At 38.2% G+C, this 20943-nt stretch overlaps 3 protein-coding genes across 6 annotated transcripts in view; 2 read left to right on the top strand and 1 right to left on the bottom strand.

Moving 5' to 3' along the window:
* Positions 1–236: 236 nt before the first annotated feature.
* edn3b (endothelin 3b) lies at positions 237–9436 on the top strand. Its single transcript, XM_085260511.1, has 4 exons — positions 237–591; positions 720–924; positions 3894–4046; positions 5826–9436. The coding sequence occupies exons 1-4, from the start codon at positions 522–524 to the stop codon at positions 5848–5850; spliced, it is 453 nt and encodes a 150-aa protein (XP_085116637.1). The 5' UTR covers positions 237–521; the 3' UTR covers positions 5851–9436.
* A 4375-nt stretch (positions 9437–13811) lies between these two features.
* LOC146550201 (uncharacterized) lies at positions 13812–20484 on the bottom strand. The gene is made up of 4 exons (XM_085259742.1): positions 20344–20484; positions 16862–17355; positions 15880–16217; positions 13812–13818 (listed from the first exon to the last, which is right to left on the bottom strand). Exons 2-4 carry the CDS (start codon positions 16898–16900, stop codon positions 13812–13814), a joined length of 384 nt encoding a protein of 127 aa, XP_085115868.1. The 5' UTR covers positions 16901–17355; positions 20344–20484.
* The window catches only part of LOC146550200 (band 4.1-like protein 1), a 47211-nt gene continuing 46506 nt past the window's right edge, over positions 20239–20943 (top strand). For all 4 annotated transcript variants that reach the window (XM_085258873.1, XM_085258872.1, XM_085258874.1 and 1 more), the window contains exon 1: positions 20239–20550. The gene's annotated coding sequence lies outside the window, so the exon portion shown is untranslated. The remainder of the gene's footprint in view (positions 20551–20943) is intronic.

Here is a 20943-nt window from a genome sequence, read left to right as displayed (position 1 = left end):
TTATGGGTTATAAGAGCATTACTATTCAAGAGTATTAATATTCATTCATTGATTTATTCATAAAGGTGTCCAGTAAAAACGAGTAAAAGCATTAAATAAATAAGTATGAATAGGCATATATGTAAATACATACACTGCTGCTGCATCTGACAGAGGGTGGGTGCTAGGAGAGGTGTGGGCGTGTACCCTCCGAAGTCCCGCATGTCTTAAAAGGCAAAGCGACTTCAAGGGTTTGTTCCTCGCCTCGCTCCAAAGACCGCACTTGTTTTGCGACTGCGGCAGTCTGAAGCTTGGATTAGAATAAACACGTTCCCTTCACCTCAGTGTAAAAATTGCAGGTGCAGGATTTACGGGATGAAGTCATTAGAATGAAAGACGACGTCCTCCGACACTTGTTTTTTCATCTGCGGACCACATGAACTGCACACGGACACGCGCCAAAGTTAATGGATCGATGATGGTTGGAGATTAATTTGCTTCCTCGTCAGGCGTTTGCTTTATTTTGTGGAATATATTGAGACATGGCAAAGATGCTGTCCATCCTCGCAAGAGTCGTGCTTTTCAAGATACTGGCAGTTATTGTCTTGCAAGGTAGGCAATAAGATATATTTATTTTTTAAGGTTGTTTATGAATGCACTCAGTACCTTTTTTATTTATGAAGAACTTCTGATTTAGCTGTTTACTATTATTTTTTATTGTTTTGTTTTTTTAAACATAGCTGCTTCTAATAACGGTATCTTGGCGTCCCGCGGCATGGTCCAATTGGACTCAAAGGTGTCTGGCTCCCGGGGTTCCGCTGACTCACAGCTGTCTGAGACAACAGAAGCAAAGTCCAGACAAAAGCGCTGCACCTGCTATTCCTACAAGGATAAAGAGTGCGTCTACTACTGCCACTTGGATATCATCTGGATCAACACCCCCGAGTAAGGCACGCTTTATTAAGTTCAATTCGCTTTTGTGCAAGAATCCCAGAGGTTGCACAACGTCTCCTCGTTTGTCAGGAGTTATAAGAAGTAGCAATTTAGTCTTTCAGACAAAGATTGGCACGTGGCTTTTTTTTGCAACTGAAATAGGAGCCGTGCACTAGAGGCACCACACATTGCAGTTACACCCAGTTACCCACCCCGAGGCACCAGATTCAAGTGATGGCAGGCCCAACAGATTGCCAGTGTTCCTGCAAGAGTTTGGAATCAGGCAGGTGGAGGATATTATTTACCAAAGTTAGTGCATTTATTGTGTTTTCCGTGCACGCCATGAGTCATAGCCTAAGTCTGTCTATTGATAAAATGCAATGACAGATTTCTTCATTGCGCTGGCTGAAATGGTTTGACAGATATATTTAGGATTGGGTAGTAACAGATTATGTGGGAACAATTAAGTAAGTATTGTTACATCTTTAATGATTATTTGATTCTATGTTAATTAAGTTATGTATTTAGCTTTATATAGCTATAGCCTTTACTATTGCTATTAACTGGTGAAAAACACTTGATAAGGGGTGTTTCTTAGACAAGTTGTCAAAGTTATGGCAGGAGAAAAAAAGGAGTCGAGTTGATGTTTGCTGTCAGCAGCAAACATCTCAACTACAAATACAAAAAGGGGCAGTCTAAGATGCTATACGTCTACCAAGGATTTGGTTTAGTTTCAGATTTTTTTTTTTGTTGAAAAAATCTGACGTGAAGACATGGTGTAAAGCAGACCTTCCCTAAGTGTGGGGCCCGCCCCCTAGGGGGGGGCGCAGAGCCATTGCAGGGGGAGCGCGGCATGAAAAGGGAAACAACAAAACAACGCTTGGACACTGCTAGCACGGGGCGCCCACACAAACGCAAAGCAGGAGATGAAGCATCGCTGAATATGTTTCCAAACCAACTTCATTCTAAGCCAAAGACTAGAAAATATGGTGAAGCATATCTTCTCTTTGGTTTCACCTGCACAAGTGCCAAGGTAGGTCTCCCCTGCAGAATTGGTTTTCCCTGCCTCGAGAGCATGCGCTGGGCTCTTCAAATCACGGACAAACAGTATCCCACATTCTTGATTTTTAGTTCACAAACACTTGTTGTAATAAATACCTACTCCTGACATTTTGGCTCTTTATACAGTAAAGTTACAGTGGGATACAAATAATATCAGGCCGTACCTGCCACGATTTGTTCCCTCGGTTCAAATCATGGACAAACAGTATCCCACAGTTGTTCATGTTTTTAAACCCATTTTGCACAGAGAGGCATTTTTTGAAAAATGTATTGATAGCAATGTTAAATATTATTACACAGGACAAAAAAACAACTACAAAAAAAGTTTGGGAACCACTGGTGTAAAGTGTCTGATCTCGCAACAGTATCAAATTCTGCACATCAAATTCAGATTTCCTTTTAAGTTAGGCCAAGCACCACATTTAGTAAGATTTTCATAACTTTTTATAACTTTTAAATAATCCTGCTCAGGAACGGACAAACAGTCAAACCAATCTAGTCACAAATCCTCTTTGGCTGAAGTCTTACAGATAAATATTCTTCTCAGTTAGTTAGCTGGCTTTTTATTTCCAGCTATAGGACTCATCATCTAACTTGTGGCTGCCACTTGCAGTTTGAGTTCAGCTAAAGATCTGTAAAGTAAGGTAAAGGCAGATGCCCAAACACCTGCCAAAGTTCTAAAACCTTTTTGTTATGTCAGTTTCTCCTATAGTGGGTGTGTCCTTACACACATATTTACATGGACACGCACACACACAAAGGTGAAAATAATACCAGTAACTCTATTGCAGCAAGTATTAGGTGCATTATGTGCGTGTTGAAAACGTGTTCTTACATGGTTGGAGCACTGCACTGAAACAGAAGATTCCCAAAAGGATTCGATGCTTTTGAAACAAAAACATAGCAAACCCTTAGTTAGAGGAGAAATCCCAAATGTTCCATCCTTTTGTTCTTGCTTACAAGACTAACTTTGAAGTATTTGTGTGTACAAGTTTGATCAAAAAGATCCTACACATTGTAAGAGTGTTTAAAGTAAAGCTTTCCTCAAATCCCTTCTTTCACTTTGGAATAACTGCCCCAGCTGACAACAGCATTTCGCTACATTGAGCGTGATCTCTGACTCACAGCCCCGACTTTAGATTGAACAGGTATTAGGTTCAAATGCATTTCACCCTGAAGTTAATTACACAGGCTGAAGTTCCAGTGGAAAAAGACACAGTAAAGGCAGCCCAGCAAGATGCCAGCAACACTGTAGGTACTCAGTCAGTTATAAGCAGCAGGCAGTCTGACATAATCTGTCAAATCTACAAAAGAAAGGCTTTTATCTGTCAATTCAACGAATCTTTTATTTGTCATACAGAAATGCCCAGACAATAAAATGTTGACATAGTCAGCAGACCCCCCCCCCTTCCCCAGAACCTCGTAGGTCCTAAAGATATAAAGGCCTCTATATAGATCCTTATTTTTCACAGAATCAATCACACATGGTTGAAAAGAGATGAGTGGAAAGAGAAAGAAAAGAAGTGATGCCTACCTGGCACTTGGAATCTAAATGTTATCCAGATGCGAGGATTAGGGCCAGAATAGACAATATGGTGATGGATGCTGACATTATAAATGTGATATATCGAAGTCATATGTCAGGTTTGTTTTTTATTCAGTTTCACTGACCTTTCTGGCTGCATTTTCCATTGTCAAAAGAACAAATGTTCCCTGGTTCACTGGAGAACATAAAAATGTAGTTGTTTAAAAATTGCTTTAAAATGAATAATTAAAACTTAAAACAAATTTTTTTCTGCGTAGGGTTTGAGCACTGACAGTGTGAAGGTCCTGATGTATCTGCTCCATTTACTATTTTTGCTTTGTTTTGCTCATCTGTTGCTAAATGCTGAAAAAAGGCCTCTCTCTGTCCTTCTAAGGCGCACTGTGCCGTACGGAATGTCGAACTACAGAGGACGTCAGCGAAAACGACGTGGTGTTCAGCCGTCCCAACACGAGGGGGCAGAGACACCGCGCTGCCGTTGTGTTGTGACCGATGCAGACCCGGAGTGTCGTGATTTTTGTCTGTCAAGGTCAGTCTGATTATTTCTGTAAAAATGATATTGAGACAATCCTTTTTCTCTCTCTACTTTTGTGAATTTTGATTGCATCCATAAATGAGCCTAAAGAGTGACAGAAGTAAACCTTGTGCTGACAAGACGCTTATAATAAATTTAACATGAACTTCAGAAAATGCCCAGACAGAAATGTTGACATTGTCAGCAGTTCTACTTTCTGACAAGCCAGATCCTGCACTTGAATTACTCTGGTTTATCTGTACGGTGCTGCCTTTAGAGCCCACAGGACAAAAAATATGTCCGCACAGTTGCTTTGGACAGCTGTGCTATTCTCACATGGACACAGTTTGAGAAAAACACCCAGACTTTTCGCTTCGTGTAAAATATGTTTTCAGCAATGGCTTGCACTACCTAACAAGAAAACCAGTATTGAGTTAGGTTCTTCTAGGTGGACATCTTCTAGCATGTTGGCAAGGTGGTTAGCACAGTTGCCTCACAGCAAAAAGACCCTGGGCTTAACTCCACCCTCTGACTGGGGCCTTTCTGTGTGGAGTTTGCATGTTCTCCCCGGGTCTATGGGTTCTCCGACGTGCAATTATTGGAGTTAGGTTAACTGGGAATTCGAAATTGATCCTAGATGTGAATGTGAGTAGTTGTCAGTCTCTCTGTGTTAGAGATTGGCGACGTGTCCAGGTGTACCCCGCCTCTCAAGCTATGACACCTCCAGCCCCCTCCAGGCTCCAGCCCCCCTCTCAACCCTGAATTAGATGGAAGAAAATAGATGGATGGTTTCTCTAGAGCAGTGGTGTGACTGGTACTTTTTTTCTTATAAATATAACTGATAGGCACATCGTCTAGCCTGTTATCAGACAGAATAGGTAACTTTTTCTTCCAGTGGTTCGTCATTGACATTTAATTTATTTTGGGCTTACCTTACATTTGTTTTTTACGTAGTGATAGAAATCGATTTTCTCCTGCTGATGATTCAAGACCAGCTAACACAATTTCAAGTCAGCTCTGATGAATAGCAGTTTGTTCAATAGCTGTGCGGAAAACATCCCATGATAAATCACTGGGCGAAAAGCCTGAACTTCAGCAGCATGCAGCACTTTAAATCGCCACATAAGTGCAGGGTAATAGCTGTTCATAAGTTTCATAGGCTGCACAAACAAGTGCTATCAGCTGCTTCTTGGAACTGCCCGTAATTGTTAGGGAGCTGAAATTTCCTTCAGTTTGACAAGCCTGGTCAGTCAAAAGTTAACTTTCAAGCATGAGGGAGGTTCTCATACTGAAAGGAAAATGCTGTGACATTTACAAATCTAAATTAGGATTGTAGTGGGCCACCACAAATCCAGAGCAAGCACTTTTCTCTAACAAACTGTAGCTTGAATAGATTCCTGGTGTTTAAATATGCTGTGATCAATGGACAGTGTGCTAATTTATAAAATAGACACAAAACATATACACAAGTGTTTGACTCTTCCTACTTATTTTAAGCAGAAACTTGTAGTATATTTTTAGTAAATTGGGCATTTGTTTAAAATGGGAAGAAAGAGGTTGGTGAATAAATCTGTCAAGTATCTGATTTTACTGTACTGTGTGCTTCTGGATACAGCACATTTGTCTAAATAAGGGCAATTTGTATTACTGTATAATCCCACACTGGGGACCATGAAGTGAAGCCACAATGACACAGTCTCTTTTGAGTCTCCTAACTTTATGGATCTGCAGCACTGAATTGCAATATTTGCTTCTTCAGTATTACTAATTTAGTCTGATATGTTCTCTTCAAAGCTCCATACAGATCCTCCCAACCTGAAGTCGTCATAAAATTCCTGGACTTGGATGACAGTTTGATGCACCTCCATCTTCTTCTCTTCTTCTTGGGTGAATGGACCCTTCATTTCTTTCCGTTTGGCACTTTGCCTTCCCAGGTACGCACAGGGAAAGAACTTTGGAGTTTAACACTGCCGACATTCCTCAGCATCATAACTCTTGGAGCAAGTTGGTTTCAAGAACTCAGAAACTTCAGCAAATGTGATACAGACCGCGGAGCCTATCCCCTTTCGATCCCATCTGAGAGCCTCATGAGGAGAACTTTATAACCACAGCATACTAGCTGGTGACCTTTTGTTATGCAAAGCTCGTTTAGACCCACCCTTTGCGTTCATATGTAGTTTTATGAACTGCCTTTGACTCAGTCTTTAAAAATAATGAGATCATATCAATGTATATAGGAAGACGGAGGCATTTTTGCAAAAATGCTGTAGAGGGAAAAGCGCCAGGAGGAGCTATGTAAAGCAGGGTGAAGCCATGATATTTTGATGTTTTGCCTGATACTTTGCCATTAAAACACCATTCCACAATGGAGAATACCACTTGTGTTATGAGGCATATTACTGAGTTTTGGTTTATAATATTATGTAGCCTGTATGGAGGGCATTTAATTATATTATTTGTTAAAACCATTATTGATGTTCATCAAGCTTTCATCTCAGTTCCACAGCAAGCTCAGATTAATAGCAACTTCAGAGCCAGTGAACTGCTTTATGGTGTATAGCTAGGATTCATGTAAAAAACAACTATGCGATGCATCTTATTATATCATTAACCTTCAGCTGAGCAATAAATACATTTATTCAGTGTCCTCTAACAGATTCTGAGCAAGCAAACTTTGCTTATTTATTCTCTAAAATGTTTGCACCTTTCAGAATTTAGAGTAAAAGTAACAAAAATATTCTCACAGCAGAAAAACTGCGGTTAGTATAAACTAAAGCCAAGTCAGATTACGCAGACTGCTCTAGAAAATCAAACAGGAAAATTACAGGAGTAAATGTTAGTGTCTGTTGCTTAATTTATGGAGTTTAAAATGAGGAAGCTCTAATAATTGACTTATATTAGGCCCTCGAGCTTAAACTAGCATTACAGTGTTTTTCACATATTTCATGTGTAGTCACAGGTTCAGGAATGCAGCTCCTAAATTAAACTTGTCACAATTGGCATCTGTGTGCAAGAAAGATAAGAAAAAGGATGAGAGGCCGTGAACATTAAGCAATGTGATAATATTGATTGTGGGGAAAAAAGTAGTATTGTTACACTTAAAGAGCTACTTTTTAATGTGAGGAGAACAAGACCGTGTCTATAGTTTTATAGTTTAGTCTATAGTTTTATAGTTTAGTTTTGTTAAAGAATCCAGTGTTGAAAGCAAGCATATGATATGTAACATATTGGATGCACAGAGTCAAAACTATGCATACATTTTCCAAATTACACATAGACTTTCAAAAATCTCCTCACTTTGTGTTGTATGTACAGTGTGTGAGTGTGTGTGAATTGTATTTACATTTAAAAGCTCGTATTCCCATTCCTTAATCAACCGTTAAACATAGCAGGTCAATAAAAAAGAAGCTTACTCGAAATAGAGGTGGGAGCCAGGATTTCCTTTAACAGTATGACAAAACATCATTAACACTGGCAGTAACAGTGGTTTATTATAGAGATGAAATAACTTTTCTTCCTGTAAGACTGGTAACTTTATATAATCTGTTAGCCAGTAATAGTGACTATTTTCATGCTATTTACTTGTTGTACGCTTTTTATTAAAACAGGTGTGACTCTTAATCTTTGGACAAGATTTCAGGAGATATGAGGAGCAGTAAACAGAGTCATTTACATGTAAATCCTTTCAGTTATATAAGTGAACCTTTTTATATGGTGTGACAAAATTTTGCACTTCTTTTTCACCATTATGTAAATCCTGCTTTTTCTTTAAATTCTCTTTCTGTGTATTTGGTCCTCACACCATACAAATACTTCATTACACACATACAACTGCCTCAGACTGCGTAAATGTACAATAAGTACCCAGACCCGGTGAAGTGAAATTCTTTCATCAGAAATGGAGCTTCTCTGGTCTAGAAAAGTGGTTTGATGTGGGGAAGTACTGAGAACAGCACAGCTGAGTAGCCTCAGGGTTTATTGTCTGTTTATTGTCTGCACAAGGTCAATCACAGTGCTTTAACTCTTTTCACCAAAAATTACTCACTCGTAGCGATCACATGTGCTGAGTTGAATTTATGATATCTACGCTGTAGCCCAACTCATGCTCAGATTGTGAGATGGGAACTGCCGCCACATGTATACAAATATTTTATCTCTCTAAGCCAGTCCACCATTGTACAGTATTTAATACATTTAAAATCTAAAACTTGATATTATTAATTATACAAGTTTCATTACCTGCTTTTTTCCCTTGTGCTAAAAAAAAGACGAGCAATAAATAAAGCGAATACCAGGAGTTACAAAGTTTTTCAGCAGATACTGTGAGAAGCTGATATAAGCTGTGGTTTGTGACGCTTTCTTTCAATCTTGATATCTTGAAATAACAAAGTTATCCAGATAATAGGATAATGTCCTTGTAATCTATGCAAAAGAAAATATTTCTCCATGTGATCACGAGATAATTTTCTAATTAATTTGAGTCTTTGTTTTCTCAAGAACAGGAGGAAAATGTCTTTTCATTATAAGAAAACATGTTGGCTATCCTGAGATTGTGAGATAATTTGCCTTGTGATAACATATTTTTAAAAATCGCGACCATGGTCACTTTTTGCTGTTGTTGTTGTTTTTACATTTTTGTTTTACATTTTATCCATTAAGGCATTATTTTGTGTGAAATTTCTATCACACAACACCTTTCCCTTGTAGACAGACTGAGGTCATATGGACCCTCTGAAACACTAATACCACCTATCGTCTTGGAATGTCACTCTAAGTCCACCCTAAATAAGCCTACCCTGGAGCCTCAGTGTAAACCTACAGTGAGCAAGGTCTTATTCCCACAGTATACCATGGGAAATATTTCCGAGCAGACATCCTAACTATTCAACAGCAGGTCCAGGGCCCCTGTGTGGTTTACAGTTTGCTGTTTGTGTTCTGGCTCATTAAATAAATGAGCCCGGTGTGTCGTAGAGTGAACTTACCGGTCCTAATCACTGATAATAAAGATTGCTCCTTTCACAACAGATTATCCAGATATGATAAAATCATCAGGATGTTTAATTACATTTATTGTTTGTTTATGTTCAATTTATTTTGATCATGTAAACAACATACAGAAGCTCATTAAGGAAAGAAAAGAAAAAAGAAATGCTTCACAAAACGCACGTCAATATTGCTTCACCTATTCTGATTCAGTTACATGTAGAAAAGTACGGCATCTTATCAAATATGATATGATAATTATGATATTATGTTGCTCAAATGCACACTAACTGAGTCTAATGGAGCCCACCTTCCACATCGAACATGATATTTGTTGTCATTTTACAGTTGTTTGTAAACAAAATGTAATGTATTGTGATGTGAATATGCATTAAAGTCTTTTATGCTTTGATTAAATAATAACCAGCTTTTTAAAATGCTGTTATTTCATTGTTCATGAGACGACAGCATATTTATTATTATTATTATAATAGTAATAATGTTATGAGCAGGCACCATTTGGATGCCAACATCGGTATATCAGAGTATTTCAACTGCTGCTGAAAAATGAATTATTAATGCCAGAGGTCAAAGGAGAATAACCAGACTGTGTTAAGCTGTAAAAAAGGCAACAGTAACTCAAATCAACACTTGTTACAAGGTATGCAGAAGAGCACAACACAATACAAGGAAAGTTAAAGCAGATGGGCTACAGCAGCAGAATGGCACCAGGTGCCATTTCTGTCAGCTAAGATTGGGAAACTGAGCCACAATTCAAATGGGATCATCGAAATTGGACTGAAAAACCTTGGACAAACATTGCCTGGCCTGATGAGTCTCACTTAAAGGTGCAACATTCAGATGGTAGGGTCAGAATTTGGTGTAAACAACATGAAAGCATGGATCTTTTTTTGGCATACTTTGAACTCCTTAGTACCAACTGAGCATTGTTTAAATGCCAAGCCTAGTGAGCTTGTTGTTGACCATGTTCATCCCTTTCACTGTACCCAAATGACCCCCACAGTCTCACACATAGCTCAGTCCAACAGAGCATCTATGGGATATGTTGGAATGAGAGACTGGCATCATGGATGTACAGCCAACAGATCTGCATCCACTGTGTGATGCTATCATTTTAACATGGGCCAAAATCTCTGAGGAATGTTTCCAGCACCTTGTTGAATCTATGCCATGAAGAATGAAAGCAGTTCTGAAGGCAAAAAGGGTGTTCAACCCAGTCCTAGCAACGTGTAACAAAGGAAGTATCTGAATGTATTTGTGTAATTAAAAAAAGCACGTATAATATTTTAAAAAATGACGAAATGCTTCTCTACTTTCCAGAGCAAGTTTAAAACTACATTCTTTCTTGATACTTCACACTGAGGGGGCTTTATTTCTTTATTTCTTTTATTTATTTATTTTTTAAAGTTTTTTGCGTTCCACTTAAATCTCAACCTGATGTTTCTAGATCTGAAAAATCACTCTAAGATGAAGCCAGCATAAAAGAGGTTGAAGCCAAAGTGTGAAACATTTGGAATCAATTCCTTGATTTATGATGAAGTGGTCTACTGAATCATGCCTGACATAAAGGCCTCCTGGCATGTTTATGAGTCACACTGTATTCCAAATGATACTTATAAGGTATTGGGGTTCTAAAGATTGTAAGTCATCTCTGTAAACCGGTACAAAGCTCAGCGCTTACAAAGTTGTTATGTGCCACCTGAAATTTAACTCAGAGTTTTAAACTTTCATCAAGTATTTGTATGTTTTTTGTTTGACCCCTTTAAAATATCTAAACATTGATTGAATTCATCCTGTGAAAATCTAATCTAATGTTATTGCTATGTGGCAGTTTAGTTTTGTTGTTAATCATAAATAAAATAATAAAAAAAATGTACAAGACATAAAATTAAATGATAATAATATAATAATACATGTGGCATGCAATTAAAAGCAGTTACCTAACTATATATATGTATGCATATAAAAATTCATATGAAATAACCTTTGGCTTTTGCAGTCACCAGATCCTAAGCTAAAAGGACAGCTGTGGGAGATTTTAATCGCCCTCGTCATCACCAATATTAAAACACCAAGTGCAGGAATATGTTTTGTTCAGTGGATTTTTGCTAAGGTCCAATGAAGCTTTTCTGTAGAGACATGGTGCAGCCAACACCTCAACGCCGCAACTTAACTTTAATTTCTATATTAAAAAAAAAAAATCGATTGTGATTCTCCAGTTGTTTTAAAGACCACTGAGTACTAACAGCCAACATTTTCTGTGTGTCTGACCTTTTGTCGCGCACTTTTTTGCTAATGTGAACTGTGAACTTTAATCTTGTTCCATAACATGCAACTGTACATTATGGATGGTAAATACATACATAACACTGGGGAACAAAGTCAGTCAGGCCTTTACAACAAAGGTTTGTGTTTCAACTTGAAAGACAAGGGGAACATTACCATGCTGCAGACAACCAGTACCTGCAATTTATTTGCACTGCGGAAATCAGAAGTTAAAATACAAAGAACAAAAACCAACAACCCAAAGCATTTAAATACTTTTTATTTACCCTTTTTCTATCTTTGAGTGTACATTTAAGCTCCTTTAAACAACATCTGGCCAGTTGGGGGACAGAGAGATTCATGGCCTATAAGCAGTCATTTCCCTATTAAAATATTAAAACTGAGCAATGTGTTATTAACCTAGAACAAGGACAAATATCTTCACAAAATGGCACTGTCCATGAAATCTAACTACAAGCGAAATAATTCAGAGCAGCTGCAGCGACATCAGACCTTAGTATTTTAGTTAGCTTTATTGTTTTGGTTTACTGCCTCCGCAGCAGTGTAAAAATAACAAATTTAGGGAAGAAGCTCTAAAAATGTAGACTGTCTGCCCAGCGCCAAACTGCAGGATATTAGCAGAGAGCCAAGTGAACATATTAAAGCGTAGCATCTGAATAACAATGAATTTATTAATATGTAAGATCCAGCTGTGGTGCAAATCTACACTAAAGAGAATGTCTTTAAACAACTGGCAGTAAACTGAAACCAGCACTTGATTTACTTAAAGAGAACATACATCACACATACAGAATATGATCTCTTGGTATTCAAGGATGAGGAAGTTTTTCTCATACGTCTTAAGAAAAATATACTGCTACCCAGAGGGCATGATTATGTAGAATTTTCCTTTCTTTTTTAAACCGCAAGGTAAATCATGGGAGGAAAAGTCTTTCATAACATTTGACTTCTTATGCAGCTGAGAGTCAAATCTCACCTCGAGGAAGAAAGTAACATGCAAACACTGGTTTGTTCTACTGAGGAATGTGAGGAGTGTTCCCAATTGAACTGTTGTTCCCAGTGGATGACCTCAACATTCAACTGTTGCTTTAGTAACATTATTATAAACAAACTAATGAAGCAATCCGTTGTTTGGTGATTAAACCTGTTTTGTACATGTATAGTTAGCTTATATGCTAACTACAGTTTTTCTGGCTTTTTTGTTTTTGTTCAAATTGAAAAGTTTCCTAAATAAATCAACTTACTTCTGGTTGTGTCAAATATGAGAAATCTTTATTTTATCAATTTGAGTGGGCTCAAGCTCACCTAGGGAAGGCTGATGTATAAAAAAATCTTGCGCTTTGTAGTCATGATCAATTAGATTGTGTGTGTGTGCTTCACTGAACTTCTCATAAATTGACTTTTATTATATTTCTAAATACTTGTTGTTAAAAAAATAATAAAAGGAATATTTCCAAAGAACTGCTTTGCAGCCTGCTGTTAAATAAATTGTCTTCTGTTTTCCAAATTATTAGTCGATGTCACAGAAGAGAAAGTGTCTGTTGTGTGAAAGAGAAATGGGCACAACAGAAGCAGCAGGAGTCTTCAGTCTGTTCACTTTAGTGTGAATTTGTTTATTTAACCATGGACGTTAAACTGCACTATTGAACAATGAAGTTAATTATCTTTCAGAAATACCATCGATTTTGGTCCTTTCTGTGTTTTTTATTTTCACTTTTTGCTTTTGGATTAAATAAAATGCGCTCTGATCAGTGATCACTGCAGATACCTGCAGAACTTACATAACTGAAGCAAGCATCTCATTAATTGGCCTAAATAACACCTCAAAGTGAAAACATGTTTATTAGCTTGAGTAAAAATGCTAAATGTTTGTACCTGTAAAAAAGCAGGCCGCTTTGGAGGATGATTACTTTCTCATTTATCAGAATAAAGCTGTCTGTCAGAGCTTTATTTGATGATGTACCCACAGGGAGCCAAGAAGTGCAGTGTATGAGTACAGGCTGTAGCACCACACCAGGTGCACGTAGATGTAATTATGTGTGAAGATTCCTTCAGGAATTTAATAACATGAATGAACAAACTATTGGCCTCTGGGCTTGATTACTGCTCCCCTCTGACAACTCAATTTTTAGAACACGACATTTTACGATGTAGAGTTAACACCTACAGTACTGATCGGAGAAATGATTGTTCCATTTCACTGATCCCCATTTTCATTCCAATGTGGTTAATTTCATAGGGGTTTTCACAATTTTGTCAAAGAATGATAACTATAATTATTGCAGAGAAAGACTTTATTTATTTATTAATTTTTACTGTTTTTCTTAATAAAAGCCAAAAGCGGCGAGCTGGCTGCAGACCTGCAGTTTTCACTCTGAGTGACATTGATGGGACATACTGAGTACTGTATGTGGTTATGTGCAAATGCACATTAAGTGCAGTAAAAATGATGTGGCCTGTAATTTTAGCCTCAAGGGTTTATTTCTGCTTTCAACACCTTTGGAAATTTGCAACATTAATCATTTAGTTAATGCACTTGCAGTAGCGTCATACTTTTCTGTGTGGGTTTTCTCAGGATTTAGTGCAAACTCATTGCCCTGGTCCCTCACGAACCTCTTCATGCCTCCCCACAACTCTTACGATTAATTAAAACTAATTTAATAAAGTACATTTATCCAAGTTTTAAAGCCTAATGCGAGTGCTGTACTTTAGGCTTGCACAATAATTTTCAATTTGGCTAACTTTTTACATTAGCTTTACAACATTTCATATGGAAATATTGCACTTGTTACTTAACTGTATTAATATTTCAGCAGTATATTTTGTAATATACTACTTGGGATTGATTCTACATATAGCTGAATCCATCTTGATCGACTACAGTAGCTACACATTAATCCATCACAAGCAATTGCCAGACATGGTTAGAGTGCATGACTGGGTAGGTATTGGTAACATACCTATATGTGCATCACTAATGACACATGCATGATTGATTTGTTTGTCTTTTGAATTTTTGAGTCAGACTTTATATTGGCACCTACAGTCAAGCCTCAAGGATGAATTTTCCCATCAGAAGTGAAGTGATTATGTGCAGCCGTGTATTGCACATCAAAACGTTTCACACTTCTTGACATCAAGATTACCAACTTGACTGATTTCAACTTGTCACATAGTTTCCAAGCTGTCTATCCGTGACACAACAACAACATCATTCCATGGCGCAGTGGAGCAATTTGGCTTTTTCTTCCTTCTTTGCTGTGTAAATCTGAGCAACAGTGATCAAACCAAATGGCAGATTTATGCTTCTCCAGATAATACAGATGTTTGTCTGCAGCGTGATATGGTAAGGTTGTTGCAGCTTGCAGATCGGTTTAAATGAACACCTTCCAGATCTCAATAACAGGTTGTGTGTCAAGGCCCCGGGATGTTTGAGCCATACTGAGCATTCTAACAAGCTGATGTTTAGCAGGTATAATGTTTTCCACGTTTACCAAAGCGAGACCCTATAGATGGATGGGTTAAAAAAAAAGCAGAACAAATCATTTCCCCTAATTATTGTAAGTACAAAGTTATTGTGTCATTTCATTGACATGTTAGAGTCAAACATTTTTAATAGAGAGCAGTTTGGAAACTTCCAAACTGGAGAAAACTGCCACCAAAAGTCATTTTAAAATGTGATATTTGGGTTTTTGTCATATAAATTAATGTCTGAATAACACATGAACAAACTCCCCACAGAGACAACATAGAAACACTACTAAAGTTTTCAGGGTCATAGTACAAGAAGCAGCTGTTTTAAGTTAAAGGGGTTTAAATAAAAATAAGTATTTTATGATTTTACACATTTTTATTGAAAAGCACCATTTAATCACATTTAAGATAAGATAAGATAACCTTTATTAGTCCCACACGTGGGAAATTTGTTTTGTCACAGCAGGAAGTGGACAGTGCAAAAGTTATGAGGCAAAAATTAGAATACAATAAGAATAAATACAGTACACAACTGTACAGAATAGAATAAAATAAAATACTATATACAGTAGAATAAAATAAAATAAATATACAATAAGATAAAAATAGAATACAAATACAAATACTATATACATCTGAGTAAAATACAACGATGACAGAAAGGATTATTGCACTTAGTGTTATTGCATATGTATGGATGTGTGTGCTTGATCAGTTAAAGTCTTTATTATGGAGTCTGACAGCAGTGGGGAGGAAAGACCTGCGAAATCTCTCCGTCCCACACCGTGGGTGCCGCAGTCTCCCACTGAAGGAGCTGCTCAGTGCTGTCACAGTCTGCTGCATGGGGTGGGAGATGTTGTCCATCAGGGATGACAGCTTAGCCGCCGTTCTCCTGTCACTCACCACCTCCACTGGGTCCAGAGGGCATCCTAGAACAGAGCTGGCCCTTCGGATCACCCTGTTCAGTCTCTTCCTGTCCCCAGCAGAGATGCTGCCGCCCCAGCAGACCACGCCATAAAAGATAGCAGAAGCCACAACAGAGTCATAGAATTTCTTCAGGAGTGGGCCCTCCACTCCAAACGACCTGAGTCTCCGCAGCAGGTACAGCCTGCTCTGCCCTTTCCTGTAGAGGGCGTCTGAGTTATGAGTCCAGTCCAGTCTATTGTTCAGATGAACACCAAGGTACCTGTAGCTGTCCACAGCCTCAATGTCCATACCTTGGATGTTCAGTGGTTGCAGTGGAGAATGCTTGTGCCTGCGGAAGTCTACCACCAGTTCCTTGGTTTTACTGGCGTTGATCTGGAGGTAGTTCAGCTGGCACCAGTCCACAAAGTCTTGAGTCAGTCCTCTGTACTCCTTGTCGTCCCCATCAGTGATGAGGCCGACTATTGCAGAGTCATCAGAGAACTTCTGCAGGAAGCACTGGGTGAAATTTAAATTTAAATCAAAAGCTAATAAAATTTAAACTTCCCAAGTTGATTTCTTACATAAAGACAATTATTATTATTTTAATTATATGTTTATGTACATAAATAGTTCTAATATAATTAAACATACAAAAATGTGCATAAATTTCCCAAACAGTATTTTAGAATACTTGGAAAGCAAACACAATACCAAAGCCCAGAATCTCAATGATGATCAGTACATCAAAAAAACAAAAAAACAAAACAAAAAAACAACAACACTAGTTTACTTTGAAAGCTTGTAAAAGCATGTTTGCTTTTAAACAAGAGATGCTGACAGAAATCTTCTCAGTGTTTATTTGGTCACAAGTCAAACAAACTGCAGACAAACAAAAAATCATGACAACCATCTCACTGTATAAAACCTTATTTATTACTGTGTCCAGCAATGAGCTAGATTTAGATCATATTAAAGAAAACAAGAGCTCTGTTATTTCTGGGTTATAGAAAATCAATTAAATCCTTTTTTTCCTTTCAGTGTTTGAAGGCAGTGATCAAAGCTGAACAAGATGAAGACAGAATGAGTGGAAGAGTTAGTGCAACTTCCCTTTTCACTCGATATGTGTAAACCACAGCAACCAAGATTGTAAATTCACTCACCATTGTGGATCGGCAGAGAGATGAAGAGAATAAGCTCATGACTCTCACACCCACGGGGAATTTTATGGGAACAGCAATGCCCTGTGCACCTGCGCTAGAGTTTTGCTTTTATTCCTTCATAACCATTTTCTTTTTTAGTTCACCCAGAATCTAGCAAAGCAGAAAAAGACACTCTGTAAATGCAAAAATGTTTAAAAAACAGTGATGTTACAGTCTTTTTTCTTCTTCTTCTTTTTTGTACAAGGTATAGCCTGTAGAGCTTAAAACATGAGTCTATGTTAACATATGGAGAATATAGACATGCACCACTTCAGTATATTTAAATTATTTGTTTTTTTTAAAGAATGCATGCTGGGGAAAAATCAGTTTGTGAAGTTCTTTGGAAAGTATGAAAAAAGGAGTGCACTTAATTTAGTTTCATGGCTTTACTGTGATTTTGTTCACCCCTTCTTCAGGATCTTTCAGATGGCTTCTCATCCTGTTTCCTTCCCATGCTGCAGAAAACAATATGCAAGGGTATTAACAATGGTAAAGAATACACACCAGACAGACTTTTAGGTGAAGACCAGCTGTGTCCAAAACACAGCATTGCTTCAAGCAACCATACATTTTGATTCACCCACCAAATGCCTTATCACGAATAATTTATCTTCCAGCGTTTTCAGATGCCAACACATGCCAAGCATCTGCTTCTCACACTTACTTTAATTGCTGCATTCCTGAACTATCTCAATCCCTGTCATTGAGGCTGAATGTGAGGACTGCTCTGTGGTTACGTGACACAGTTGAAATTTCCCATTTTCCATTTTCTGGTCTAGTTATTTATCAAATCCTCACTTGGGTCAAACTTGGCAAAGAGCACGGATTCGAGGCTATTTCTGCTCAAGATGTTTTCAGTAACATATTGTAGGAACAGCAGATGTTTGGAGCACTGCGAGCCTAAGCTGAATCCTCCTTTCTGTTACCACATTACTTCAATAAACTAAAAAAGGAAGAAAACATTTGTTATTGTAGTAGCAGTTTCAGAGTTATATGAGGACATTTATATTAGCTTAATCCATAAATGCTTATTAAAGAGTTTATGATGTATTATTCAGCATGTATACAAATACTTATGCAATCAGCCTTTGAGCTTACATGTACAGTTCACATGTATGACCTGAGAAAGCCCTTTAACAAAAAAATGGCCCTCAGTAGAAGCACATTATTGCCAAAATGGAGCCATATGGGAATGAGCCATAGTGTGGTCTTTTTTTGTTTGTAATTTAACCTTTTAAATTACTGGCAATTCACTGTGGGATTGTCCCCTGTGAGATACATGAGTCTGAGAGCTCTGGAGAAAGAAAGAAAAAAAAAAAAAACCACTAGAATAATCGCTGGCTCCTGTTTTTAACTTATTTTCATTTCAGGGTCTACTGTCACCAGTAGGTCAATCCAGCAGTGACAGGAACTTAAATTGCAGTACAATGAAAATAAAAGTTATGTTAAAAATGTATTTGCTTTAAAGTTGGATATTGGCCCATAATCATTTTTTATATTACTAAAATACAATAAATGTTTCCATTTGTCGGTTTATTGAATTACATGGATAATGCAACTTTTATAATGTGAAGACAGACATGTGCAGTTATTATATTAATACTGGTTGGAAAGTGTGTATTTACAAGATTGCAAGAAACATTTTGAGGTTTACATTTTTGTTTGCAGTTTTTTCTTTGAAGAAAAATATACTGAGCTGTGTGTATTATATTTTCACAAAAGAAACTCGTAAAGTTGGCTGCCTAATATTAAAACAATCCAGTAAATATATAATACATATAACTGTACAGGGACATGGTCATGAAAGGATTTTATATTTCTCATTTATACCTTTTGATTTGTCAATCAGGGAATGTCATATAAAGGAATGTTGGGACGCGGTAACTTCCAGAGAAAACGGTGAGTAAGAGTGCGCAACCAGGCCATTAAAGCATGGCACATGCCAGAATACGTGTGGTTTTACAGAAAAACTGCAGGTGCAGAGCAAATGAAATAGTTTTAGGAGTTTGATCTGTTTTATATGCACCTTGTTTATAGGGGAGCGTTTAAATTTTTATAGTAAATTCCAACCATTGTGGCGGCTGTGACAAGAGTAAAGCTGGTAAATGACTGCCACCAAGTGGAGGAATATTATCCTAACCACTCTGCATGACTTAAGCTTATTATAAAGACAGGTAAATAATCCTCTGATAGCCAATAAATGTTGATGAGGGTACTTGGTCACTGTAGAGACCACAGACAAACTTGGCAATGAAGCATCAAGACATATCCTATAGCATTAGTTTTTCCTCCAGAAATCTTACCCCTCCTTTATGCATATCCTGTAACCAGCTGAAGCAGACCCAGCGAAGCGTGAAAGGAATTGATTTTCCTGTATGCATATTTGCATTTCAACAGAACACACTTGTGCATGAAGCCAAAGAGGGCGTTCAGCACAGAAGGTTCCTATGACTCACCATTGCAATACATCACCCACAGAGCCTCCATCCATTCAGGACAGTGCTTGCTTTGCACAGAACAGTGTGGCAGTTTTTACTTAACCTTGTGAGATATGGGCTTTGAAAAACTCCTGAATATAAAATAATATGAGGGGTTAAACCTTGTCACATATGTTTGTAATTGTATCATGCAAAGATTAAGGGAGCTGTATTTGCAGGTAATGATGAAAAAGGAAAGGCAGCTCTCTTCAGTGGAATGACGCCTGCCAGAGAAAATTCTGGGATCATCTTGTGAAGATTGCTTCCCATCAGTATTGCCTTTACACTTAACCTGATCTCAAACTAATCTTAACACAGTGGCTCAAACAGAGGCGCCCTCTGATGGGCCACAGAGTCACTGCAGATTGGGCGTGGACGACCAGCATAAAAACGCTAAGTCCAATTAAGTCGAACGAATATGATTTTTGAAAGGAAACAGCAGCATTTACTATGTTACTGACTTTGAACAATATTCAACTTGGTTTCTTTTTCTTTATTATTATCTGTTATTGACTTATTTAAAAAACAAAACAAAACTGGAGGGCTTGGGCCATTAACTTTTCTCAGCTGCTGAAGGGAAGAATTGAATCCGTTTCTTATTAAGCCTAAACTGACCCATAGTGTTGGTATTTCCAGCTTTTAAGTGATCGTTAAGTGTGATAACATATGACTAGACAACACGCATATAATTCCTCCCTATAATGCAGTAAGCATCTATATTAACTGCACTCAATTCTTTTATAATCTTCCAAATTTACTAATGGCTTTTGTAATTTATTAGATTACAGTGAAATTAGGCTATAGAATTAATTCTTTTCCAGCCAGCAGCCCCCCACCCCCCATTACTGAGCCTTACAGCGGGATAAGATGACCCGAAAACCAGTAAAGCAAGTGATAAGACACGCTGCGTGTCACGAGCAGAGCGGTCCTCACATTACGCACGACGTTAGGAGTTCCCTTGCTTACACCGCCTCTCCTCTGTCCTCCTAGCCGTTCCGACTGCTAGCCATCCCTGCCGGCTTGTGCCTATCTTCCGTCCCAGCCTGCAGGGCTGCATCTCCCGAGGCAGAGAAAAAGGCTCTCCGGGGCGGTGGCGGCGTCCGTCTTCCAGTTCCCTTCATCTCAATGATCAGAATCTGGGCTGAAGCCTGACACCCAGCTCTGACAGGACAGGTATGCATGTTTATTTGTTTGTCTCATACGACGCGGATGACAGCGGAACAGGTGCATGCTGCATTTACCGGGTATTACGAAGTGACATTGGAGGCGAGAAGCATCACACACACCGGTGATTATAGCTTTGCGCGAATACGCGTCCTGCATGCTCCGTAAAGACACTGCTTTTGTTCCTCAAGTGTCATGGGCGGATGAAGAGGGTGTTGCCACATTAGCCTTAATACGACCAATATGGTCGGCAGGCTGGTTTAATAAGCTGCATGGAATGAGGGCACCCTTTATTCCATGCATATCAAGGCCCAGCAAGAAGCAAGTGCACCTTTATCGGCTTACTGAATCATATAACGTCTGGTCAGCTCCCTCGCTAAAAACATACAACCCACGTACAAT

This window comes from Mchenga conophoros, linkage group LG20 (genome assembly GCF_057382185.1).
Source record: "Mchenga conophoros isolate Kocher_MC1m ecotype Shallow Benthic linkage group LG20, M_conophoros_male_GT1.1, whole genome shotgun sequence".
In the NCBI taxonomy this organism is placed as follows: Eukaryota; Metazoa; Chordata; class Actinopteri; order Cichliformes; family Cichlidae; genus Mchenga; species Mchenga conophoros.
This window is presented reverse-complemented; position numbering and strand designations above follow the sequence as displayed.

Bases quoted from the DNA above. Each gene is read 5' to 3' on its own strand.
- edn3b (XM_085260511.1), top strand. From the start codon at position 522: ATGGCAAAGATGCTGTCCATCCTCGCAAGAGTCGTGCTTTTCAAGATA. The intron at 592-719 runs GTAGGCAATAAG...TTTTAAACATAG, and splicing joins GGCAGTTATTGTCTTGCAAG to CTGCTTCTAATAACGGTATC. The intron at 4,047-5,825 runs GTCAGTCTGATT...TTCTCTTCAAAG, and splicing joins CGTGATTTTTGTCTGTCAAG to CTCCATACAGATCCTCCCAA.
- LOC146550201 (XM_085259742.1), bottom strand. From the start codon at position 16,900: ATGAGCTTATTCTCTTCATCTCTCTGCCGATCCACAATG. The intron at 16,218-16,861 runs GTGAGTGAATTT...AATTTCACCCAG, and splicing joins CTCTCTGCCGATCCACAATG to TGCTTCCTGCAGAAGTTCTC.